General features: G+C 44.9%; 1 protein-coding gene across 1 annotated transcript in view; it reads right to left on the minus strand.

Moving 5' to 3' along the window:
* LOC144724423 (hemicentin-1-like) overlaps positions 1-27,709 on the minus strand; it is a 262,312-nt gene that overhangs the window by 148,827 nt on the left and 85,776 nt on the right. Inside the window, exons 12-16 of the mRNA XM_078603538.1 lie at positions 25,298-25,567; positions 22,925-23,066; positions 20,927-21,054; positions 7,454-7,567; positions 2,880-3,038 (exon numbers count right to left, since the gene is read on the minus strand). Of these exons, the coding sequence (XP_078459664.1) occupies positions 2,880-3,038; positions 7,454-7,567; positions 20,927-21,054; positions 22,925-23,066; positions 25,298-25,567 (813 nt within the window). The remainder of the gene's footprint in view (positions 1-2,879; positions 3,039-7,453; positions 7,568-20,926; positions 21,055-22,924; positions 23,067-25,297; positions 25,568-27,709) is intronic.

Below are 27,709 nucleotides of genomic sequence, written 5' to 3' on the forward strand. Positions count from 1 at the left end.
AGGAGTGAGGCGGGGGGCACGGAGTAAAAAAGAACGTTGCGCAGAATCCAAGAGCGTTGTGTGCTCGGCAAGCGGTTGTTTTAGTAACCCAAACATTCTGGCAGCGCGAAACCAAGAGTCTAGTTTTGCCCGAACAAATCTCAGTGGCTCAAAAATTCGGGATTACATTTCCTTTTGCCCTTGGCGGAGGCGAGAGGCGGGATCCGACAAGAGCGCCCTTTGTGTAGCGGCGCGCGCCACAGACGCTGCCTGTTGCTACGGCTCCACGGCTCGAGCAAGCGAATTTCTAAATACCCAGGGTGCACCGCTTTACATCGAAAAGGAATGAAAATGAGAAAAAAAACGTGCTCGCTCGCTCGCTGCCCGATCGACGACGCGCGCGCACACGCCTGTCTGTTTTAAGCATGTCATCGAGATTACTGTTTCTTAGCATGTACCGGCTGAACTAGATCATTATTTTACCAAATTGTTTTCCATTTGGAATATTTGTAAAACGATTCCAAAAACAATCAAAGCAGGGAATCGGTCACGTCGACAGCATGGATTATGTAAGCCAGCAACAGCCAATTAGTTAGGATCACACAATAACGCCTGGGATGGAGCTGTTAATTCCTATATTTAAAGTTAAACATCGTAGCGCCTGCTCAAATGAACCAGTTATGGGATCTTGTTATCCTGCTTTTAATCGAGGCGGTGAGCATTCTTGTTGATAGCTCTGAGCAAGTGGTGGACATTCCACATTACTAAGGCAAGAACCAGCCAATCCATTGTAAACCTCCCACCAAGTGGAACTCATTTTAATCAACCGCACAATGTTCCTGGACCGAGTCCCCCCTCGGCTGAGAACATTTTGAGTCGAGCACACTTCCACGTTACAATCTGGCCAACAACATAGTCTACACTTTACATTCGCGATGATGATACACCTACATGGACACTGACGAATGAAATTACATAAGAGCTAAACGTAAGAAAAGAAGCAAGGTGAGATGGATGCTTGGAACTATGCCACGAGAGGGCAAGATGATTTGGAAGAACCAACACAGACTGGATACATCATATTAACCATCAAGAAAACAAGTAAGGGAACTTGGGTAAGACACGTCGCTCGAAGAGTGGGTGGCCAATGGGGATGAGACCGGTAATGGCATGGCAGCGAAAAGAAGAATACACCTCCCAGAGGATGGAAGCAGTGGAGATGGAGCAGTACAATTGAGCTCACGTCCAGGAGTGAGAACGACTGCACCATCGCGAGCCAAGTGAGGCATGGGGGGGAGGGGGGGTGGGGAGATTTTTATAAAGTAATCGGATCGACGATGGCTCATTATGTTGACCAACTTGCTTTTGTTAACATGGCTTCAGATGTTTGGGCATATTTGTGAATGGGTCACGTAGGCACAGCCAAACGGTTGCCCCAAGGGAATACAGTACTCGTGCGGCGCATTCGCTATCCTCGGACGTGAGGTTCATAAAACTGTAAATGGGCCAAAGTGTCCCCGCTGAAAGAAATGTTGTGTCAGCTTCCACACATCGTTTACAAAAACAGATTTTAAGACACGCCGTGTCAGCGGCACTATGGAACAACGAAAAACAGCAATGAATGAGCCGCAGCTGACATAATCGATCTTCGTGTGTGTGTGTATATATATTAAAAACATAAGTAGGCAGCTTGCCACGCTGTGTGCCAATGTTTTCTTTGAAAACAATTCGGCAGAGTTCTTCCTTGAATGAAAGTTGGCTCAAATGTTACTCTGAATTTAATACGCAGGGAGTCATTTTTGGCTTTGGGCAAAATATTTAAAGGTGGTTATAGCATTGGACATCAATAAATGGATTGTGGTCATGCGATGCTGTTAACATCGATGATTATCACTGTGAGGTTAAAAGGGTAAATATGAAATATGATGCTCATAAATAAAAGTCAGTATAGCAGAGTAGCTCTCATCTCCATTGGTGGAGCCTCAGCCAGTAATTAAAATGTCCTCTTACTCGGGCAAGGGTCAGTCTCTCCGTAGCATGGACACAAATGGCTTTGCGTTCCAATCCTGGTTGACGTGATCCAGCCCATGGTTCCTCAGCCCCTCACCAACTTCCTCCTCTGCCTGCCCTCATCGACTTCCCCCCCGTGACTCTGGAGGAACTCTCCGTTACCATCTCACCACTTCACCCCTTGACCCTATCTATGCTTGCCTTCTTACCTCCGTCATTCCCTCCATTCTTCCCTACTTACTCTCCCTTTTCAATTCTTCTCTATCCTCCCGTGCCTTTCCTGGTAATTTCAAGTCGGCCATCATCACCCCACTCATGAAGAAACCCTCCACCGGTGCCAACTGCATCTCCAACTACCGTCCCATTTTCCTGCTTCCCTTCCTCTCCAAAGTTCTCGAGCGTCTTGTCCACTCCCTCCTCAACAACTTCATTTGCACCCACTCCCTCTACCCACTCCACTCCACAGAAACCGTCATCATTACCATCCTGAACCACCTGACCAACTCGGCCCACACCGCACCTGCGATGAGCACGGTTGACCACGTACGGTGCAAAAGAAGTTCAACGTACATACGTACGTTACCGTACGCCCCCTGCTATAAAGGGACGAAACGAGCCTCCCGCCGGACACTGGGAAGGGGGGAAATGCAAGAGAGGATGACCACATCGGTGAGCCGGAGCCACATTCGGACAAAGGGATATAACATCTGATGGGGGGGTCACGCGGGAAGAGCTTCCGCTGATGGCACAGGATCGTGATGAGAGGTAGGCGTTGGGTTGGTCGATGTGTGTGTGCTACGGGACGGAGCGAGCAGCCAGGATAGAGAGAAAGAGTGAGCGAGAGAGCGAGAGAGAGAGAGAGCAAGAGAGAGAGAGAGAGGGACACTCACATCCAACGTCCAGGGAGACCGTGGCCCGGGCATCACCGGCCTCGTTGGTCGCCTCGCAAGTGTAGTCGCCGGCGTCGAGCTCCTGCGTGCCCTGGATGGTGAGCGTGCCACGCCGTGTGTCAATCTCCAGGAACGGCATGCTCTTCAGCTCCAGGTCTCCTGCAGAGACATGGACGCACGCAACGCAGACAGAAAATTCACCATGTACGACAATTATATCATCAATCGACTCCATCGCTGTGTTCAAGTCACAGCTCAGAACACATCTCTATATGTTTGCATACAACGACGAACTCACAACCAGCAGCTTGCTATAATTTATTTTCAAAAAATGTATGCCTGTAACGATGCGATGGCAATTTGGGTTGCAGATGTGTGCCAGAAAGGTGCCACGTGTTAACCAAAATTAAATTTACTTGACTTATTGTTGGCTTTCATAAAAGCTCTCCCGTGTGTGTCCGACGTTCCGCTCAACGTCCAGAAAGCTTCTTTGGAAACTGAATTCATTTCTAGACTGTGCGCGTGCGAAGTCTCTGTGTTGTACGTGTGTTCATGCTTTTATGCACGTTGTGTATTTGTGTGTGCTACACTATGATCCTGGCAACCGAATTTCAATTCTTGCCCGTCTTGCACAACATCACCGGCAAGTGCTATCGGAATCCTCCCTGTACCCCCTCTAGGTAATAATGCAAATAATAATCTACAGCACTTTATCATTCCACTATTGGATGAGGGCCTCCACACTTCATGGGTGTTATTATCTCACTCTACTTCACCACACTTGTCAGTTCGGGCTGGTGAAGGTGGGAATCAAAGACGTGGGAGCATAGAAGTAAATTATAACAACATATTTTTTTTGCTGCCCACCACATAGTGCCACGGCCAAAAACACCTGCATCCATGATGATTGCCCATCCCAACCATATCCTGGCTAAACCCTGCTCAGCTGGTGCTTGGATGGACAAACATTCTTGTTGTACTACGTGAAATTGGAAAAAACTACCTGGATGCTGAAAGGATATGCAACATTTTTTTTTATATAATAAGCTGTAATGTGTGTTTTTGTGGTGGTGTGGTGGTGAGCGGTAGTGTAGCGGTTAGCACGATCCGTTATGGGACCCGGCCACTCGAGTTCGATTCCCGCTCACGGCCAACATCGGTAATGAATATCTGAATTGCTCCTTGACTCAGCCTCAAATGAGTACCTGGTGTGGTGTGTAAACATCGCTACTGGGGAGACAAAGGCGGCCAGGCGTGGTGCTGGCCACTCACCCCCCCTGTGTGCCATTTTGGCCTTCATAGGTGCTCGCTAACAGTACTTGCCCCAACAGTCTTTTACGCTATACGGGGGACCTTTGTCTTTATCTTTGGTGTGGTGGCAGAGTGGTTAGCACACTGCACTATGAACCCAGCGACCTGAGTTTGTATGCTAGCCATCACTAAAGTTAGTGGTGAAGCATAGCCTAGACCGCTATGACTGAAAGGCATATGGAGACCTTTGTCCAGGATGGATTAAATAAGAACATGAGATAATGATATTTTGGGCAATAATCTTTCTGTCTGAGAGAAGAAAGATGTTAGAAATGTGGATGGACTTAAAAGATTGAGGCCATATGTTAAACCTGGGGCGGGCAGGGGGGGGGCTGAAAACAGGGACATTTGAGTCAATGTGACAGTAAGGATACTGCATGTGAATTGACAAGCACATACTTTTCCACCGGCAGATAGCACGTAGTAATAAAAACCTTAAAGGGTGATTTAATTTTGTTTACTTAAGTTAAAATTACGTATCAATTTCAGATGGCAGCACAATCGTGGGAGGTCGTCAGGTAATACATTTTTCCATGGTTAAAAGTTGAATACTCATAGTCATGCTTTGCCTGTTTAACCTTGAAAATACTTACCAGTGTTCGTTCAAATGCATTGTTTCTGCACTATACTTGCATCTACAAATGTTTCCACGTTAAAACACATGAATTATACATATATTTTTTATGTAACTTCATTATTGTAGGCTAATATGAAACAAACTAAAATTATTCCTTGTAAACTGTGCGCGGTCAAATCGACTTAAATTCCACCCAGTAAACATGCAACGTTGGGCTACCGCTGGCGTGCGGTTGAAACCGTTGGACTAATGCTGGCCCAAATGTTCCATGCGTACCGTGGGTAATCGTCTTAACATCAAAACTGAGCAAGCACAGAAAACACCAGCGGTGTCCATAAACAACAAATGTGGAAATTACACGATACATATCACCCACAAGCCCGGCGTAGGAACATGAGAAAATACATTGATTTGTAACGAGCAGTAAAAATACACAGATAACAAAAGTTTAATGGTGGTCCCGTTGCCTAATAATTGTAAACGATAGGGAAGACGAGATCCAGCTAGCGTAGTGAAGTTATGAGATTATCCACAGTTGAACTCTGCGAAGTCGACTGAACATTTGCAGAGACAGTACCGTGGGGAAATGTTTTTTGTTTGGTTTCTGTGCGCAGAAAGGGCTGTGAGGATAAGGTCATCATACTTTCCAATAAATTTTCAAAAGTTGAAGTGTATACTCCTTTTAAAATGACAAGTAGTCAGACGAAACGGCAATTTCTCTATCTGCTGCCAAACAAAGCGGCATCCCACAACTGACAGTAGGCCATCCAGTGCTAGGCATAACTGTTTAACAAGTAGTAAAGTATTTGCTGACGATAATAATAATAGTGAAGAAGAAACATTATTGGATGTTGTGCACTCCAAATAATTTAGTGCTTGGTTTATTTTAAGCAATTTTTTTTCTTTTAAACAAAAACAAGATGATAAATCATATTATGTGCATTCTTTTGGTAGTATTTTTCCAAGCACAGACGCAAGACCACGGATGTAATTTGTTTGAATAAAACATGTTTTCCTCTCAGAATCTCGGGCTGCAATCCCAAGAAAAAGAAGTTAGAAAGGAATTTTAGAATGCCATTTTTTCCCCAAAATGGTTTATATAATTTAGCAGATTTACAACTTTGCCCGTTTTTGTTGCATGTTTGTGAGATGATTTAGAATAACACGCATTAACCAAGATATGTCGCTAACGTGAGTAAACGTTCCCAGGAGAAAATGTAAGCTTTGCACGATGCTCTAGCACGTTTTATACTTTGGGAACACGAAGCCATAGACTTGGAAGGCGTAAATTATAAGGTGATACAAACCCGAGGCTCAACAGATCTTGATTGACACTGGCAAAGAGTAAAACAAGTGTTTCAGGCACTTCTGTTGCCTACCCGTGACAATTTGCCCACTTAAGATTTACATGAGCGATTTCATTCATTCATATTTTCTCACGTGTAACTTCCGCGTACAAATTTAGAGTGGGTAAAATCTTCTGATACCATCCTAGCCAATCAGAGATGTTTGTCGATCCAGTCATAGCCGGACAAAGGACCTAGATTGCTTCCAGATTCGACTGCTGGGGCAAGTGCTGTTTAGTAGCGCCTATTAAGGCTGACATAGTATGAAGGGGCAAGTGGGGTGAGCACCACATCCAAACACCTTTGCCCCCCCTTGACAAGCTGCATGGGGTAGTTTAACACGTAGGCTTTCACGACCAATATTATTCATAATAAAGGTTTTTGGGTTAGATCGCGTTATTTATAAATGTGTCGTAACTCTCCACCACCCGACGCGGCCAAACAGTAAAACATGTGTCACGTTGACAAAAGACAAATAGTTCACTATTTTAGCCCACCGGTGTGTTGAAGAGTGAATCCACAGCATTTACAATTTTTGAGTACGACGTTTCGCTGGTAATTACATCCAGCATCATCGGGCAATTCGCATGGGGTACTCATTTTAGGCTAAGGTGACCTAGAAGGAGGCAATACCATTTGCTTGTGGTGGGTATGGCTTGTAATCGTGTCATAACTTTTGAGGTTGTGGCAGAGTGTATTCATCATCACAAAACTACTTCCTAAAACACTCGCAATTAAGCATAGTATGTCAATGAAGTTCCAAAAAATGGTTCTTTGGCAACTTCTGATAAAATATCAGAGTAACACTAATTATTATAGTATAACTTGAGAATGTATAAATATTTGGTCAGATGGGATTTCTCCTCGAGCTGTTGATTTACAATCGGAAAGCAGGGAGTTCAAATCCAAGTTCGGGGTCAACTCCGTCTAACAACCCTCCACGGTCAATTCCAGTATCACTTTGGAAGGAAGTGAGCAGTGGTTGTGCTGTGAAGGGGGCTGGTCTCCAATCATGGGAATGTGGAATTTCCACCAAGGGCTCGGGGTTTCTAACATATTTGTATGAGCAGGGTAACACTTTGATTTCAACTTGACTTGGACACCGTGATATAAACAAGTGGGTTTGTTTAATGTTGTGTAGGATACACTTAAATAATTCCACAAGGACCATTTAGGATCGTCTTGGAATGGGCCTTCCCTATAACTTGGAGAGCCTATTGGTGAACAGAGTAATGGATCGGCAGGTCTCATGTTCAATGGAACAATAATATGCATGAAGAGATTCACACTTGGCACTCTCGCAACGTATTAATTTCTTCAGCCACAATATGCGCGCTCACCTTTGTACCACTGGACGACAGGCTCAGGCACACCAGTGGCCTGGCATTCCAGCACAGACGTGTCTCCATTGGCAATCAGGATCTCTTCACGAGGAACCGTGATCTTGGGGGCCTCTGTTTGGGTTGACACACAGGAAGCAGTGTTAAAAGCGTCGCATTACAATCATCACCAACGGCCAAGGCCGCTCGTGGCTGTGCAAGTGGTCTGTAGTCCAGCACTGCGCAGACAATGGTTGGTGGTGGATCGCCGTGCACAAATGTTGTGAAACTCCCTTCCCTTAGACATCGAGGTTGTTCAACGGATCTCCGAGCTGGTTGAACGGATCTTTGAGCTGGGCTCCGTGCCTCAGGGTCACTGCCTTCGGGCAAGTGAAAATTGTGCGTGTTACAAATGAGCATTATTATTATTACAATACCATGGCTTGCCAGGAAAGGGCGGTAGAGCAAACGTGAACTCCACCTGTTCCATCTTCATGGGATATGGGTGTTGGCCCCTTACACACGTGGGGTTTTTGTTTGCTCTTCTCCTGGTTGATCCGATTTTAGGGGGAATTTGTCACCAGCCCGCCGCTTGGCTGCTGCATTTCCCACTCGTCTGGAGGTTCCTCCTCGCACCTCTGAGTCGCTCTCTCTCTACGAGAGCGAGCGAATGCCGTTCGTCGCGTTACAAGTTGACATTATTTTCATAATCATCAGCCGTGATAAAGCCGCTGGACTAAAGCTTCCCTTAGCCGTTGCCATCACTCGCAATCCTGCGATGCAACACACGAGCTGATTTCATAATTGTATTGTAATAACATTACAATTATTTATAATGATTATCCCCTATCTATATAGTTTCTTTCCAAGGGGTCCTATGTCAGCTAGGGGTTTTCTCCGGACACTCTAGTCCCCATGCAGAAATGAAAGGACTCTTTAAGTACGTGGCCAAATATAATATTTAATTTAAAAAATGTCTCATAAAATGCTACCACAGTGACCTTGCTATCAACCATATTTGTGATCTAGTAATAACACAGATCTGGAAAATACTCATGAGCACGTGCCATCCTGAGTGGTACCCATAGGCCATTTCGAGGCCAATGGCTCAAGGACCACAAAGCGATGTTTGAATCTGTCCTGAAATTTACAAGGATTAATTTAGCCACTGTCTGGATTTGTTGTGCAAACACAAATACTGACATCATGGGACCTCCTTTGCCAGTACCAAAATATGATAATAGGTTTTTCCCCTTTTTTCTGGCAACAAAACAGGTGTAAAGATGTTAAAACACCAAACTGAAACCTTTTACAAGGAATCATGTCTGCATTAACCACAATGCTTGTGGTCAGAATGCAAACCAAACACATACTCTGATAGTATATGCATTGTCTTTGAGACTGATTGGTCCACACCAGAGACAGCTTTCTTTTGAGCCTCGTCTCAAACAGTGTTAGACCAGAGGATGTGATCTCATTGGAAGAAAGCTGTCTCTGGTGTGGACCAATCAGTCTCAAAGACAATGCATATACTATCAGAGTATGTGTTTGGTTTGCATTCTGACCACAAGCATTGTGGTTAATGCAGACATGATTCCTTGTAAAAGGTTTCAGTTTGGTGTTTTAACATCTTAACACCTGTTTTGTTGCCAGAAAAAAGGGGAAAAACCTATTAATAAATACTGACTCCATGTCATCCTCATATTTTCGCAAAAAAATAAGTGGGAGTGGAGATTTTAAACGGTAACACACGGGGCAGATGGACTGCTCTGTGGGCATTACACATCACGGAACAATGTGCAAACTCGGCAGTGTTCTGAACCCCAGTGCCTCCTTTGAAACGTGACTGATTGTCCCCAATAAAAGAGGCATTCTCCAGCCCCAACAGGAGTGCCGTGCACTCGCAAGGGTTGGAGGGCGTCATGCTTCAAAAGCACACTGCGCAAATTCCTCCGAGTGGCAGACGGAGGCAGAAAACCACGACGATGAGAGAAACGGGGAATGAACAACACACGACAAAAAAAAGAGGAAGTAGTGAGGCAGTTGAGGAAAATTAACCGAGTATATTTTAATAATAATGATAGGAGTGATGCAACTAATCACTCGTCAATCAACGCTAATTTTTTCAAGAGGATCCTGCATTGAGCCAGTGCCGTTAAAATGAGTCGCAGTGACGAGGGAAGAGACGCGAGCACCCAGAGGAGGCCCCATCGCACACGGGGTGGGGGGGATGATACTCAGAGCTGCCAATCTCACCACCGTCTCAAAACCCCACGCCTTCTACAACACCTGGCAAGACCTGACGGCAACTCATCCGAATACTGTACGAACTAGGCTAAATGTGCTTCGCTCATGAGATACGATGAGCTGGGTGTATATTCAGAGTGATTTAGGTATTGGCACATTTCCACACTGACAAACACATGCATGGGGGCGCCGTGGTACAGTCGCTTATGCGCTACACTATGAAAGCGGTGACATGAGTTGGAGTCATTGCCACGGTTAAACATCAGCGCTGAGCGATGTCTGAACCAGCCCCGGTCCCCCCCCCTTCACTAACCCACGCCGATCAGCGTGGTGAAGTATGGTGAAACAACCTTAATAACTAACACAACATGAGGGAGTCTTTCATCCGGAAACGGATTGACTTAGGGCTGTAAATTATTATTACTGGCTTGCACACGACAGATGCAGATAGCACGTGCCAGTGATCCTGTGCACCATGGCCAAGAATTCAAACCAGGTTGCCATGACTGGAGCGTAGTAAACACAACTAGAGACAAATGCACAAACGAAACGATATGCACACCGACAAACACACACAGGCGCAAAGATAAAGATCCCCCGTATAGCCTTAACAGACTGTTGGGGCAAGTGCTGTTAGCGAGCAACTATGAAGACCGGCCCGCGAATCGCATCTGGAACTCTACACGACCGCATCGGGACAGATAGAAATAAAGTGACGAGATAGAGTGATGAGAGAGAATGTGATGAGAGTGATGTGATGAGATCGAGTGATGACAGAAAATGTGATAACAAAAAGTGATGAGATTAAGTGATAGTTTTCACGGATTTAATAGTTTATTTACTTGTTTATCTTCTTGGTTCTTTCGGTAAAGTCACGTAGAAGGGAAGTAATAAAATAATAAAAATAAAACATAATAAAATAATTCTCACGACGTTTCGGCTACAACGCAAGCAGCCGTCTTCAGGTGAAGAATGAGACACTACCAAGCTAGGAGCTTATATATAAGCTGGGTTGGAGGTGGAAGAGCGCCTTAACAAAAAGAATGTGCATATGAAGAGGAATTTAGCATATTCATGGGAAATGCGTAGGAGGTGGGTGGGGGGGTTTCAAAGTCATATTATGCCCATGCATTATGCAGGATCAGCAGCACCAAGGGGGGGGTGCAGGGAGTAACATTAACAAAGGAAAGGAATGTTAATGATATGTAGCTGCAGTTACTAAACAACCACGTAGAAAACTAAAGTATAAACTACATAAAAAACTAAAGTATAAACTGCATAGCACCATCAGTATACTTACTATACTCTACAATAAGCTGAGTTACTAACAGCAAGTAATACATTACAATTCTACGTCGTAAAAATTATATAATATGCTTCCATCTAAACTTTATTCTCTTACATCACACGAGCATATACCGTACTATATACTGCCATAGATAAACCCAACATTAAATTATATACTGTATTGCTATAAACCACCCTATACCTTATAAGGTATACCTTATAAGGTAAGGTATACTTTATAAGGTATACCTTATAAGGTGGTTTATAGCAATACAGTATGTAATTTAATGTTGGGTTTATCTATGGCAGTATATAGTACGGTATATGCTCGTGTGATGTAAGAGAATAAAGTTTATATGGAAGCATATTAAATAATTTTTACGACGTAGAATTGTAATGTATACTTGCTGTTAGTAACTCAGCTTATTGTAGAGTATAGTAAGTATACTGATGGTGCTATGCAGTTTATACTTTAGTTTTTTATGTAGATTATACTTTAGTTTTCTACGTGGTTGTTTAGTAACTGCAGCTACATATCATTAACATTCCTTTCCTTTGTTAATGCTACTCCCTGCACCCCCCCTCCTTGGTGCTGCTGATCCTGCATAATGCATGGGCATAATATGACTTTGAAACCCCCCCACCCACCTCCTACGCATTTCCCATGAATATGCTAAATTCCTCTTCATATGCACATTCTTTTTGTTAAGGCGCTCTTCCACCTCCAACCCAGCTTATATATAAGCTCCTAGCTTGGTAGTGTCTCATTCTTCACCTGAAGACGGCTGCTTGCGTTGTAGCCGAAACGTCGTGATAATTATTTTATGTTTTATTTTTATTATTTTATTACTTCCCTTCTACGTGACTTTACCGAAAGAACCAAGAAGATGAATCCCTGCAGTCACGAAAGCTTTAAATCGAAATTTACTTGTTTATTTTAGGTACTATAATTCATTAAAAGATAGGCAATATCATTACCCACGATATGTACTATTCAATGAACATCCCCAGAACGCATCCCATCGCAAATAACGTGGGAATACTGTACTACAAGAATGCAGCCACTAACGTAACACAGAGATAGTCTGAAATCAGCCACAGATACAGAGTGAGAGAGAGAAAGAGAGAAAAAATTGACTGACTAATACATTTTTAAGTTTCAAACAACACACAGCCATTTGTGCATCTGCAAAAAATACACATTAGCAGTTCCTGAAGACGTACATTGTGGGTCTCCTCATCCTAGAATTCCATCAAATTAATTGTGAGCAAATGTGACCAAACTTGTAATATAGCAGCAACAGTGATGTGGTGATTTGCTAAGTAGTCGCTAAATAACATGAGAATCAACACATCGTTTAAAAAAATAAAATCAGAGAAGCCAATAATCTAGTAGGTAAATAAATAAATATTCCGACCACAAGCAAAGTGCTTGCAGATGTGAAGAGTGCCACTGAGATGCTATGATCAAGCCATTAATCTTGACAGCCCCGGTACGCAAGAGCGCAACTTTCTATATCAGCTGAACTCTCGCCGGCATCGATGCTCGTAAACTGCTGAGATGGCCAAAGCAGCCTGGAACCTCCCAACTTTTCCCCTGTCGCCCCAATCCTCTCTACAGTCCACAGCCTACCCTCTCCTTCACAGTGAAGTGAGGGCACAATATTGTCAGTGGTTCAGAGCAAGCTAGGGGGTCTCTAGGGTCAAAGCACTGAGCTTGCAACCCTGAGAATCTTGGGTTTGAATCTGAGTTTTAGCTGTCTGATTTCAAATGTAGCGAGTTCATAGTCTCAGACCGGTCACTCATGACTACACAAAAGAAACTCATCACGTTAGGGCGAAGGGGTGTCCCTTCTTTATGGATTTTTGGTAAGCCATACAATCTGGGTGGTCTTGCAGTTTTCCTTAAAACCCTCTCGGCTGTGGCTGATCATTGTTTTAATACGCGGGGCTCACATGAAATAGATTTCTCTAAGACGAAGGTACTTTGCAAGCCCACTGGCTATCAACAAACATTCGTTCATGAAGGCATCCATATATAATAGACCAGTGGCGGCTCCTGCAAAATCTCTCAGGGGGGGGCAAATGTCTGGATGATTATTGATTGATAAGGATAAGGTCCACCCATGCAATGGATAAATTAACAGCTTAAGCATGTAGAGGCAACTTCACTTCTTTAATATTAATGAAAAATAAAGTGACTCTTACAATACATCTTGTTTGTTTCTATACTCACTATTAAAACAAACCACTCAAGTTTATTTTATTAAAGATTCCACTAGGTGGCGACAAATTATATTGTTGGATGAAACGTGCTTACGTATGATGACGTAAGCACGTATGATGACGTAAGCACGTTAGGGCGAGCCCTCCCGGAACCCATAGAGAATGCATTGCAGCGCCCCCGTTCGAAAAAAAACATCTTTGAATGTAAGTCTATGGGACCACTCGGGGCGATTCTCAGCTGGAGGGAAATCGCCCAAAAAGAGGCGGTACTCCACAGAACGTAGCATGACGCTGATTGGACTATATCCAGAGGCACAGTGACGGCTAGCGTGACTCTGTGGTTGAATGACATTGGTGGTGCGTCGCCCAATCGCCCTAATGAAGAAACCGCCCCTGTAATAGACACAGACACAATTCCAACCGAGAAGATGGGTACAAACTGAGTAATCATTGGAAGGACGTTATCAACCAGTTTAAGTCACAATGGGCTATGATGTTCCCAGCCTACAACACCTTCCGATATTAGTTGTGCTTTACACCCATTTCAAACTTGCACTTTCACAGTCACTTCGCGCACTGACCCCTTGGTTGCGGCTCTGCGATCTTTCCATTCACACGCTAATCTCTCTTTAACATGCTCATTTTCACCTGGAAGCCATTTGATTGGTGGGAAACGAACCATCGTCGGATTGGCTGCCCACCACTTACATTCACATTGGCTGCTGACATTTGGGCCACGCCCATTTCAAACCCTTATAAATAGTTTGCCTTGGAAGCTAACCCCCTTTTTCCTGAAGACGACCGCTTGTGTTGCGATCGAAACGTCGTAGCTTTTTGTTATTTTCTTTGAACCTATCTACGTGACTTTACCGAAAGACCCATGAATATGAATACAATCAGATCGTTAAGAATTGGCTATTTAAAAATAGTTTTACGCAATTGAAGACTTCAAATCTATATTTTGTTTACGCATAACCGTTTACAGAGCAAGTTGTAAATAACCTGGTGGTGAGGAAAGAGTTGCCTCGTATTCATCAAGCGCATAACGGAACAATTATTCCATATAAAATAGATAGCAGACAACACGTCCAATGTTTTTTAAGGGCAATGAGTAACCCAATCTCTAAGGTGTAAGGGAGAAATGGAGATTCTAAAGATTTAGTGGAATTGCCCAAGACTCAAAGAGTCAACCTAAGGCTAACAAATCAAGAATTTTAAACAGCAGTGAGAGAAATATCCCTCGCCAGTGTGACTGGCCGCCTTAATATTATTTTTTAAATCTGGAGAAAATGTCAGATTTTTTTTCTCAGTACGGAGCATTTTTAGAAACCGGCCAACAGGAAGCAATGTGTTATACGCTCCAACCATCGACGTTCAACGTTGGGTTTTTGCCAAGTTTTTTCCCCAGCTTAGCGTTAAATCTAACGCACCCGGCTTCTCGCGGGAGCTGTTCTCAACCACAACAGCGGCAGCGGCGGCGGCGGCGCGTGTCTCCGTACTCTCCATCCAAGACCGCTGAGAGGCCCTTTCTGCTTTGCTGAAAGTAACACTCTCGGGCCGGTATTCCCAGTGGTGTCGTCACGGAAAAAAAAAATTCTTCAGCAGAGCAGTCGCTGGTGCTCCATCTTTACTGTGCAGCCCGGAGCAAGGAATGGAAATTGCACATTGCTATGGTGGAAGCTTATTCATCTGTAAGAGGACCATTCTCAATGTCCCCAGAAACGATACTCATTTTATCGAATGTAGATGGATGACAGAGCCGATCACCAGCCAGGATCTTCTTTTTACTAACCTTCTGACTGAGAATCGTGCTGCATGCTATATTGACACCCTTGCCAGATATGATTTCAATGGATACTATCTCAGCTGTGTTCACAATATCTGCCCAGTGTCCAGATTTAGCAAACCAGGCGGGTACAGGCTTCATCGGCCTGGAAAAGCACCTCGCGGTCGATGCGTTCCTGAAGAACACCGCGTTAAGGAAAAATGGCGTTATAATAAATAAAATATAATATCGGGTAAAGCAGTCTGGGATAAACACGTGAGATGAGTACGCAGGCTGAACAAAGACTGAGGAGCGTGGGTAGCATCCAGCAGCATCCCACCTCGTGTGATCCTATCCCGAGGCAGCCGGACGACCGCTTATTTCTACTTGCGCGACGTAGTTATGTTCACACAAACTGCGTTATAGCCAATTCGCATCCGCGGTACAAAAATGTGTTCCCGAATACATTCATCGGGATATATCCAATTCGCGTTTTTAAAACACGCGTCGTACAGGACAACAGACTTAGATGTGGATATACATACATATACATACATATGGAAATATGTACATTTATCAGACCCGGTCTTGAGTCTTCCCGAGGCCAACTCAGCCTGAAATGAGTACCGAGTGCAGTGTGTGTGGATCAGCACTGGGCAGACAATGGCAGCTGGTCATACTCCTGACCACACCAACCCACCATGTGCTATGCAGGCCGTAATGAATGCTCGTTAACAGCACTTTCTCCGGCGGCCTGTTGAAAGCTATAAGGGGGGACCTTTGTGTGCAAGTCTGCATGTATCTATTCACAAAGTAGTATCCATTCACAAAGCGGGGGAGTGGTAGTGTAGCGGTTAGCGCACTGCGCTACGAACCCGCAGATCCGCGTTCCATTCCTGCTCACGGCCAACACCAGTGATGATTATCTGAACCGGTCCTGGGCCTCCCCTAGGTCGACTCAGCTTCAAATGAATACCTGGTGTGGTGTGTAAACATCGCACCAACCGCCATGTGTACCATGCTGGCCCAACAGTCTGTTGAGGCTATCCGGGGGATCTTTGTCTTTGTTGACAAAGCAGCAAAAAAAAACCAATCCCACTTAAGTGACCATGGACAGCAGTGAGTCTCCGGTCGGGGTGTGAAGACACAATTCCATCTGCTCCGCACTTCGTTCTTCATCCTGTAAACATGTTCCGACATATCTCAGGCGGCCGAACGGCCACGGGTCAACGGCCACCTCATCCTCTCACCTGGGTTCAATTCGCCCGCCCTGATAGAGGGGGGAAGGGAGTCGTAAATTAAACGCGTCACGGACAGCGCCGAGCACCCACGAGACGGCTGACGAGTTCCAGATGCACTGCGTTTGAGTGGTTCGACCCGAGCCGCCCGTCTCCCTCCGCCCCGCGGCCCCCACAGACACCGGCCCTCAACGCCGTTGCTCGTCGCTAAACGTAGCCAGCGCGCCAATCAAACGAAGTTTTGTCATGGGACTTTTTTTGGTCAGTATCACAGTGTGAAAAATAAGAAGAGGTGTTACGCCTGACGACGCTGGCTGTGATCTCCGGGGAAAACGTCGTATGAAAATAAAAACTGTCACATTCTTACTCTTTGGTTCTTTCGGTAAAGTGACGTAGAAAGAAAACAAATTTAATAATAGAGTACGACGTTTTAATTGCAACACAAGCAACCGTCATCAGGTAGAACTAAATTTGAGAGAGAGACAAAACACAGACACGGAGACACACAGACACACAAGCAGAGAGAGACACACAACATAGACACACAGAGACCCAAAACCTTTATGTCTAGGCCTTAAATATAGAGAGAGGGGGGGGCAGAGAGAGAGGTGGGTCTGCTGGTGGCTGCTGCTGGAGCAGAGAAATTAGCATGACAATGAATCCACCCCGAAGCGACCGAGGGAAAGAAGATCGAATGGCCCTATGAGAGCCTGCTAAATTTTAGAGAGAGAAATAATTTGAGAAAACAAAATTTAGCAAATCTTTTGGAAATGTAATGTAATGCAATACAGAGAGTCGGCTAACACACAGTTAACGCGTAGCCTGGTTGATTACGATTTCCAAAGATTGCTAAAATTAAAAGTAAAGTGTGAAATTTGACTAAAAGAGACACACAGAGAAATGTGTAGAAATCCACCCCGATTATTTTATTTCTACGTGACTTTACCGAAAGAACCAAAGAGTAATTCTTGCAGTCACGAAAGCTTAAAATCAAGTTTGTCACATTCTTGCTTGATTGCTTTTCAACATTGATCCGGTTTTGCTGAAATTAACTGGCGCATTTGCCCACGGCGTGACAACCTGATTTGATTGGCTCTGTCGGGTGGTGGAGGGTTATAGTTAAACCATTGGCATTGTGCCTACACGACAATCTTACCCAAAATAAACGAGTTAAGAATCACAATATTGGGTGTTGAAACCCTACGTGTGAAACCAACGGAAATTGATTGTTACGGTTGCAACATGTGCGTCGAATTGTTTGAAAATTATATATGTGAACGATGTGTTCGTGGCCTTGTCCCACCAGCACCAGAGATGAAAGAACACCAAAAGGCATATAGTAAAACGACGATGTAAACGCCAAAGCATCAATAGCTTCAGTTAAACAGTTTTATCTCTGGGACCCTTTTTTGCCAGTATTAAGAAGCTAAGAAAGAAGAAAATTATGTAAACATGATGTGTTCACGTTACATTTATGCTCATTTGGTGACCAAAACTTCGTACAAACGAGATAAACGATTGAAAGGAGATGGCACGAATCAGGCAAGTTGTAAAGATGACGCTTGAATAACACGACGCCTACGACTCAAGACGATCTCATTGCATTGGCGTTGGCTGGGATCATTGGCGAATGACTCGTGAAGACGGTTTGTTCACAAAATAGAATGCGGCAGCGACGTGAACGTGGAATGTCCACAATGAGCGCCTCCGCGTTTTGCGCCAAACAGATTCTCCGCATTTTGACTTGTTTATGAATAAATAAAAAATAATTAAATTGACGTGAGGGGAAACATTGCCATTCTCAGGGGGCCCATTCGAAATACTGTGGGCTGCATGGTTCGGAATGTGCGGAGAGTTTATTAGGATTAAGTGTGCGAATGGTTACCATGCTAAAATAAACTTGTTTTTTTAGGACTATCATTATTGTGGTACACACAGAACATTCCTTTTGTTACTATGGAATGTATTTTACTGCCTGTTATACAATCTCTGAGTGAGAATGCTCCGTTAAAGTCAACCGCACCAGTAACCAGGCGAGGCTAATTCCTACACTAGCACGGCCAAGTGTGTGGGAGTGCGTTGGTGCCCGTCTCGAACACGGCGATGTAGGGGTGAGAGTTGGTGGATCATGAGAATATGGCAGACACTCACCTTACACGACTGTCAGGGGCAGTAGAGAAAATATATTTGTTTTATTTCTGAAAAGTTTGAGTGCACCCCACGTCTATATGCCCAGAGTTTTCTCCCAGCACTCCAGTTTCTTTAATTGTGCAAAATACACTCGATGGAACTAAGTAAAAAAAAACAACACAAGATGAGTCTTGTGATTACGTTTTCCTTGGTAAATAACTTATTTAGATGTATCTCTACAAGTATCTTGAAAACACAGCATTCCTTTCAAATTCATATGATATATATACAGATTTTCTGTTGCTTTCACGCACAAGTTATATTCCATTTCAGCTATCCGCATGATGCCACAAGTCAACATTATTCAGAACTCTATTAGCCGGCAGTGAGTCAAAGGCTTGTGCTCAAGACGTTTTTTTTCACATCTAAGCAACTTTGTGATGATTTTCTCCAAAACTTGTGCCATTTCATACACACACACACTGGGACCCCCTCCATGGAAATGTGGAATTTCCACCTGTGGCTCCTCGGGGACATCTATGGAAGTGAGCACCGCCACATCTCTCATTTGATCAGAGAGATGCAATCACTTCACGTTTTACTTTCTTAAACAGGGCTGCGCTTGCCAAAACCACAAAAATGTATTCGGCCGATTCGTGTTCGGCGAGACTTGCAAAAAACCCCCAGCACAGAAAACACCATGTGCTTATTTGCCATGCTCGGCGAAGACGGGTACGCACCATTTGCCCCATGTTTATATATATGTTGGAACCATTTTTTTTCGTCTCTTTTAAATACTTCCAAAAAGAGTGCCGCAAAAGTTTTGTGGAATACGGTGCCAAATCCCCTCTGGCCCTCCACCCTTCCAACCCCCTCCCCCCCAACACCACCACCCGCTTACAAATGCCACTGCTGATGTCTCTCGCGTGCTTGGCCAAGTGCTCATGGGAGTCTTCAGACACGCCGCCGCGTGCTTCAAGCCGAACGTCGTAACCCCCTTGTCACTAATTGTCAGGTAATGTAGCTTGAAAAGTGCCAGAGGGCGTTTGTTTTTTTTGCTTTGCGCGCGCTAAAGCGAAATCGCGAGGAATGTGCCGCACAAAATAGCATAGAGCTCCTAACGGGCCGATGTCGATGCACGTGGTGACATTAGTTTATATATCCGATGCTGTTTTTTTTCCACTGTGCCCTACCTCCACGGTATTGCCATCTTCACCGATTCCTACACCCACTCCTTGAAATGGAGACCAGCGGCTATATTTTGATTGTATCGGTTGCATCCCTGATCTGAAATACACGTAATGTTGCTATAGGTATTATAGATGCGTATTTAAATTATTTTCTTTTCTAGTGTCGCAGACAGTATGGGAATCACCGATAAAGCTTTAACGTTGTTTAAATCGTTATTTTAATTGCAGATGTTGTGCGTTTACTCTCCAACACACCAGTGTGCTGAACTAGTAATGAATTGGCAAGTGTGATTTACGTGATAAACCTAACTAATTGGCTGTGTCGGGTGGTGGCAGGTTTTACAATACATTTATATTCACGGGATCTAACAAAATCCTCTATTATTAATTTCAATTCTTCTTCTTAATTGTATATTTTTTTATTGTGCATTCTAAAATATATGTAATTTGTTTGTTGTTATGGTGATAAGGCAAAAAAATATCAAAATTCTCCACAGTGCCCAATCCTGACCCAGCCTGCCTCAAAAACTCAATCCGTTACGACTCTACGCTTGCCATATGAACTGTATCTGAACAGTTTATAGCTGAATCTAAAACTCAATTGTTGCATATTAATCATGAATAATACGTTTAATTCCTTGGTCAATCCACTTTTGGATGAATGAAGGCATCGACACACCATGTCAGTCATAGCGGTTGTGTGTCCCATACTTTACCACGCTGGTCAGTGTGGGTTAAACTGATTCAGATATCGCTCCTCGCCACCGATGTGAGCAGGGGTTGGAATCGAACCCAAGGGAGCCAGTTTAACAGCAGTGCGCGCCACCACTCCGAACTATCATTACACACGTGGTATTCAATGACACCAGATAACATTCAGATGGTGCAGTCAGAAGAGCAAAACACCAGTGACAATGGTACACTTATGAATTTTAAATGTTCATAAATGTACATAAAATATAATGAAAATAATAATCAAGTGCTTTAAAAGGGTGGTGAATGCATTTACTAAACATTACTGGTTGCTCAAAAAGCATAGGTCCCGGTGAAAATGCTTTGTAAAAATTAAGAAAAGTATTGTAATCTCTAATCGTGCGGTGCTGTGAGAGGGGGCTCGGTTCAGAATCAGAAGTAAAGTCCATTAAGCAAAGAAGCTCTTTTTCAAGGGCGACACGGCCGGCAGACAACATCAAAGCATTCCACGATTGGACCGTTTGCAAGTTCCATTCCCAGCAGCGGTTCAACTAATCATCAACTCCCCAGTCAATTTATATAAAAATGAGAATAAATTTGTGGGCACGCCGCTGGCTGTTTTGCCCTATTCCAGCTGGCCACAGGTATAGGGGGTGTGGAATTTCTACAAATGGGCGTGAGCGCAATGCGACATTTAATTTGAGCAGTGGCACCTTACCGGTGTAGATGAGCAGGGAAGTCTGCTTGTCGGTGCCCGCGGCGTTGCTGGCCAGACAGCCGTACGTGCCGGCGTCGCGCCGCACCGTGTCTCTGATCGTCAGGGAGCCCTCCTGGTCCACCATGTGCCTGGGCGCACAGCGGGAGACACGGGACACGGTGGGGTTGCCGGCATGCACGTGGCTGATCCACCCGTACAGATTGTTTGAGCGAGTGTCTCTCTGTTCCCTGTTTATGTTCACATGCAGTGATATACAGGACGTGTCCGGTTTATGACGATCCACATTTACGAAATTTATATTACACCACTGCGGATCGATTTACAACGCTGAAAATTTTATTTACGATGCATCTTCCGACATGGCTCTGAACACATTTGAACGCAGCGGGTCTGGTTTCCGACGTGAAGTATTTTGTGTTTGGATTTATTACTATTATTACATGAATTATGACTGATAAAAGGAACAACACATCTGCAAGTGATGTTTCTACTCTTTCGACTGTATATGGGAAAATAAGGTCCGATTTAAGACGCGGTTTCCAGGAACGCATTGTGTCGTAAAATCGGGGACCGCCTGTACTAAAAAAAAAAAGGAACCAGGTTAATCTTCCAATAAGAAATGTCTTGGCTGGGCGACATTTCTGCATAGTGGCACCAATCATCTCGAACTCTCTCCCATCGCACACACGCAGAGTCCAAGCATCATCCACCTTCAAGCAGCAGCTCAAAGCTCTTACCCATCCAAGCTCTCACTTGTTGAGGAACTCACCTGTTCAGAGTCCTACCCGTCCAGGCTCTCACCTGTTCAGGCTCTCACCTGTTCAGGCTCTCACCTGACCAGAAACTCACCTGTTCAGGATGTCATCTGTTCAGGCTCTGACCTGTTTAGGCTCTCACCTGTTCAGCCTGTCATATGTTTAGACTCTCAACTGTTCAGGCTCTCACCCATACAGGCTCTCACCTGTCCAGGCGTCTGATTCATGAAATATGTGCGCGTTATAAACAGTGTTTTATTATTATTATTAATATTGTTAAGGTCTTATGACAACTTGGGTATCAGCAAGAGTTAGATTTTTTGAGATGTCATATAAATTGCTTGGCTTTTCTCATAATTGAAATCAATGAATTGCATGGAAGAATTTAAAGTCAAAAAGCAACATTATCTGACTGCTCAAATAAGCATTGTGGCAGCATTCGTCTCAAGTGTGCGGCCATGAGCCAGCGGCAGTAACACCACAAAAACCCGCGATGGCGCGAGATTCTCGACAGGACAATCACAGCACAGCGGCACCGACTTTATTGACCCTGGAGAGGGCTTAGACTGCGTCGAACCTTGTCCAAGATTTCAACTCTCAGCCTTGTGAATTATGAGTCGAGCGCTTCTGGCCACGTTGCGTTGGGAATGTGGAATTTCCACAACCGCCTCAGGGCTTCCATAAGAAGTGAGTGCTGCCCCACGCTTGATGGAGTGGGAGACACCCGGGCTCTTTTGTCTGATAATGATGATGTGGTTGGGAGACATCAATCAAAGGAACCGCACTCCAAGCAAAACCTTTTCGGTTCGAGTGGACATTTCTCTTTGGCTAGACAGGAGGTGAAGGTAGAATGTGCTGTCTGGAGAATGACATCCCACCACTGTGAGACAACACTAGACCCAGAATCGGAAGGGCATGAGTTCAAATCCCAGTTGGTGGTTGCCTCCGCTGATCATCTTTCTGAGGCTGAGACCGTCGCGAGAAGAGACAGTGGTTGTCAAACGGAGAGACTGACCGAGGAATGTGGACTTTCCCCCACTCGCTCAGAGCTGCCAACAGAGATGAGCGCTCCTCCACACTCACATGAACATTGCCCTTTTGACTGCATTTGGCCGAACCATTCACTGAATTTACCACTTAACACAGCTAAACTATTCAAGGCACTTCTACAAAAAACACAAAAGAAAGAATATAACTAACGTCGATGCTCGTCACCTCACTGAGGTACTGGGTGAAGCCTCACCTTCCCGTGTTCATGATGAACATCTCATTGTGAGTCCACACGATCTGCGGAGCCGGGTAGCCTGATGCCGTGCAGCCGATGTGCACTTCGCCACCGGCGCGAAACGTCTGGTTGAGGGGCGACACCACCGCCCGCGGAGGCTCTGTCAAGAGGACGAGCGAGAGGAGAGAGCAAAGGGCAGAGGTCACACGTGAGTGAGCCATGAATGTAATTCACGTGGGTGTTGATGTGATACATCCGTTTAACATGTTTTCGCGACCAATATCATCCATAGAGGTTTTTGGGTTAGATCGCGTAAATATATAAATGTGTCGTTAAAACCTGCCACCATCCGACACAGCCAACTAGTAAGGGTTGTCACGTAAACAGAACATGCTAATTCGTCACGAGTACAGCACACCGGTGTGTTGGAGAGCCAAGCTACTCAATTTGTAAATGTTGTGGCTTGGCTATCCAACACACCGGTGTGCTGTACTCGAGACGAATTGGCCACGTTCTGTTTACTAGTTGGCTGTTTCGGGTGGTGGCGGGTTTTAATGACACATTTATATATTTACGCGATCTAACCCAAAAACCTCTATTATGGATGATATATCCATGTCAATGTGTCCACGGTTGCTGCCATAGTTAGGTCGTCCTCGTACAAAGCAGACACGAATAGACAGCTTGACTTGAATGTGTAAATAAACAGATATCTAAAAGTCTAACGTTTGAACTGTGTGGAATTTGGCCTGAGTTACTGAACCTGCCCTAATGGGTGCTCAATAATAACAGCATCTTCCCAATGTCATATCGAGATAAAAATGGGGCTCCGTGTGACTTTATGTTTAAGTGTAACTAAATGTGCATGTGAATGTGCACGATGAGATTGATAGCATGTTGATCATTTACTGCACATGAATCCTGGTGACACAGGTTCGATTCACGGTTGTACGGAACACGAGTGCTGATTGACACAGCTTCTGTTACGTCTACAAAGATTACCTGATGTGGCATTCAATTTAACGTTTGAAGTTGTATTTAGTTAAACCAGGTGAGAACTCAAGAGACCAGGGTGAGTCTCATTTGCAGCAGTGGCCTTGGTCACCAAAATGACACAAGCAAAATAAGCAAAATAAAGCAGAGAAATTAAAGCAAATATAAGTCATAAAAAAAATAAAGCGTGCCAAACAAAAAATCTAAAATCCCTGTAGCACAACTTGGCTTGTGCAGATTTATATTTCAACATCACCGCCGGAGTGTGATCAGCGTCACCGCTAAAGAAAAGGAGGCGACGGTCGGTGTGATGCTGACTCAGCTGGTGGCAGTCTCAAGAAATGCTCGCTAACGACTATGAGTCTGTGAGGATGAGGAGGGACTCTTTATCCGGGCTGTGTTCATGCCAGAGTAGAGGTTGTGTAGTGATTGGGCACAACTGTGTTATATTTCCAGTGACCAAGGTTCAATTCTCGATCATGCAAAAAGTCAGCTGCAGGATTGGGCCTCCCTTCCTTCATTTCAACTCAACTTTGAACCGAGAATGTGCCTCAGATGAAGGGCATGCGTGGTGCTAGAAACACTCGCTTCCCTTGTGTGCTGTGGCCTGCCTAAGTACCCGCCCACTAATAGATGCTCGCCGATAGCTGTCACCTGGCCACCCGGTACTCTACTGTGATCACAGCGCTTGACTCGCAGTCGGAAGGTTGCGACTTCAAAACCCAGCACTTTATTCTGGGCGGCTAAATTACATCGCACTTCATAAGAAGTCAACAGCAGTCGTTGTACCCGCCGCCGTAGGCGCCACGGTGGCGAGATGTTAACTCCCTCGCTAGTATGCAGGAGGTCGTGGGTTCGATCCCGACCCTGATGCTTGTATATTTGGAGTTTTACATGTTCTCCAGGTGCTCGGGTTTTCCCTCAACATTTAGAAAAATGCATTTAGAGTATATAGCTGCTATTAATGTCTACATGATAAGCTACTTCGTTGGGTAATCATTTGTGGAAAGGTCACTTCAGCGGGCCTTAACAGGTAAAAAAAAAGTGTATTTAGTACTGGAATATTTTACCCCACTGTCTCTGGGCAACCAACAGCGATGAGCCCAGCCCTGTGCTCATGAGAGAGAATGGAACAACACTTTGTCTTCACTTCGACTTTCAGCTGATTCCACAACCATGTTAAGCCAGTCACGGCATAAACAAGAAAAACTGATTTCCATCGTGTCAAAGCATTCACTGTTTCTATGCTCACTGCGACCATGTCTACACGATTGACATTTTATCTTCATAAAACGGCGATCTACTCGATATTGCAACAACTAACACGGGCGCGTCGACGGAATCTCCGCCCCGATCCCACCAGAACCCCGCCGGGTCGCCGCCACCGCGTGGACGCACCCTGCACGACGAGCCACGCGGACGCGCTGGCGACGCCGCCCTCGTTGGCCGCCACGCACTCGTAGGCTCCGCCGTCCGCCAGCTGCACCGCGCGCACCTCCAACGACTGGTTCGCCAGCACGCGCACGCGCGGCTGGGCGGCCCCGTCGCCGCCTCCGCGCGCCCACGTCAGGTTGTAGGGCACCGTGCTGAGCACGAGGCACGTGAGCACGGCGCGCTCGCCCGGCACCACCGTCACGTTGAGCGGCGCGCGGATCGTGGGCGGAGGCTCTGTTTGGGTGGGGTGGCGGAGGGGAGGGGTCGGCAGCGCGGGGGTTCGCGGTCAATGTCAAGAGGTCGTTCGTCGCAGGGGATGCTGCAAAAAAAACTCTTAACTTCATTATCTTCTTTCTCGCTACCTTACTTTCTTCAGCTGACCGCAAGTGGCCTGCTCTTAACCGTGTTATCAGAACCGTCTGGCTTTAGGTTTTCGTCTCGGTTGAACACCACTGCTCGGTGACACTCCAATGCCGAAGTCTGTCCTTCATTCTGTACACGTGCCCCACTCATCGCGTTCTTCTCGTCTTCAAAATGTCTGTTTTGGCTTTATTTTAATGCTCTATTTCCCAGTTGACAAGTCGCCCACCAAATCCTGCCATTAAATTAAGAACATCCAGTGCTTGTGTCTATACCCGAAGGCCACGGGCATGTTTCTAGTTGCTTTGTTGGAGCTCAGCTCGAGTAGCTGCCTCCAAAACCTCTTCACCAGCTATTTGCCTCCAATTCCTCCCAAGCATCTTTCACTTCTCTAGCCATGCCAAGTCCACATGGCTATGGTAAATCCTATTGGACCTGAGCGAAACAACTGTTTATATCTCATATACAAAACGTACGTATATTTTAAAGATATATAGGCCACTGTTTAAGAATTGTGTCCAGTCATCCAACTTGTTTCAGTAAAACGAACCGGTATTAGCCCAGTAAACGTTGAACATTGGACCAATGCTGGGCCAACGTTGGTCCAACGGCTCCATCCACATACCAGGGTCGGCCCAACATTGGCACGGTTACTGGAAATGCATCTTAAGGCCATAAACTTGATCATGGTCCATATATGTGGTGAGATTCCGCAATACAAAGACGTACACAATCAAGCACATTCAGCACATGTATTATTATGTAAACAATAATCTGTATCATCCGGGAAAGCCTTACTGGCTCACATCGCTCTGTTTTCAGAAGAGTTCTATTGGAAATGTTTCGGTAAATTCCTTTGCAAGCATCTTTGCACGTGGGTGAAAGCCAGAGTATCAGGAGAAAGCCAATGTATACGGGGACACAGAAATACATCTATGCAGGTGACTGAACAGCTTATGCAATAGGCTTTGTAATTTCATTTAAAAAAAGGAAAATATCATCTCACTTTACATTATTATAATCTGTCTTATGTTTCGTTTTTTTACAGTTCTGCTCACTTTTTGATACATTCACGTATACATGCATACATTCACGTATACATGCATAGCATTTACATAAATCATTAAAAAAATGCGTCACGTTTTTTACTGATTGGCCATGTCGGGTGGTGGAGGGTTGTGACACATTTATAATAACGCAATCTAACCCAAAAACTTCATTATGAATAATACTGGTCGCGAAAGCCTACGTGTTAAACAAATCATATGGAACTTAGTCTTAGAGAAATTAATCGATGCATGTAACTGAACCAGTGAATCGATGCTTTGCCGCAAACCTGTTGCGACAGTGGCATTGCTTTTTAACTTCGACTGTATTCTTCAATGAGAATATTAAAAAAAACCAGGCAAGAAGCACTGGACTCTGCTTACAAGCTTATGGCACAGGATACACCTGGGTTGACCAAGAATTCGAGAACGCTGTGCTTGATGTGTTTTCTCTGCTGACACTGGATCCTGGAAAGTGCATTCACCCTGCGTGAGCCAGGCGCTCTGCGTCATTCAGCTTCGGACAAATTCCCAACGACAGCGGCATTTTTACAAACCCTAAACCCTGCAGTTTAACGCCCTCCCCCAAGGTTCTCTCGCAACACATTTAAGAAACAAAAAAATCCGGGAGAGGGTTTTGCCAAATTCTGTTCCTCGTGATCCACCATGGTACAGCATTCCGCATTTACTAATTTACCAAAGTTCGAATACAAAGATTAAGTCACTCGATGTTGCAAGCACCCAACGGTCACGAAACGTGTACCTTGCTACGCGGAGACACACTGAACAATTTGTATCAGAGCTCTCGCTCTCTCTGTCATGTCGCCATCATGAGCATAACACACTCTTTACCAATCTCAATTTGAATCAACGCTCTCGGCAGGTTGACAAACATCAGGCAAGTGGAGCGTGAAACGACTTAAGTCTGTATTTTGACAGAGGTGAATCAGTAAAGCCGATATGTACACGA

This window comes from Lampetra planeri, chromosome 20, assembly GCF_965212315.1.
Source record: "Lampetra planeri chromosome 20, kcLamPlan1.2.h2, whole genome shotgun sequence".
NCBI classification, from domain to species: domain Eukaryota; kingdom Metazoa; phylum Chordata; class Hyperoartia; order Petromyzontiformes; family Petromyzontidae; genus Lampetra; species Lampetra planeri.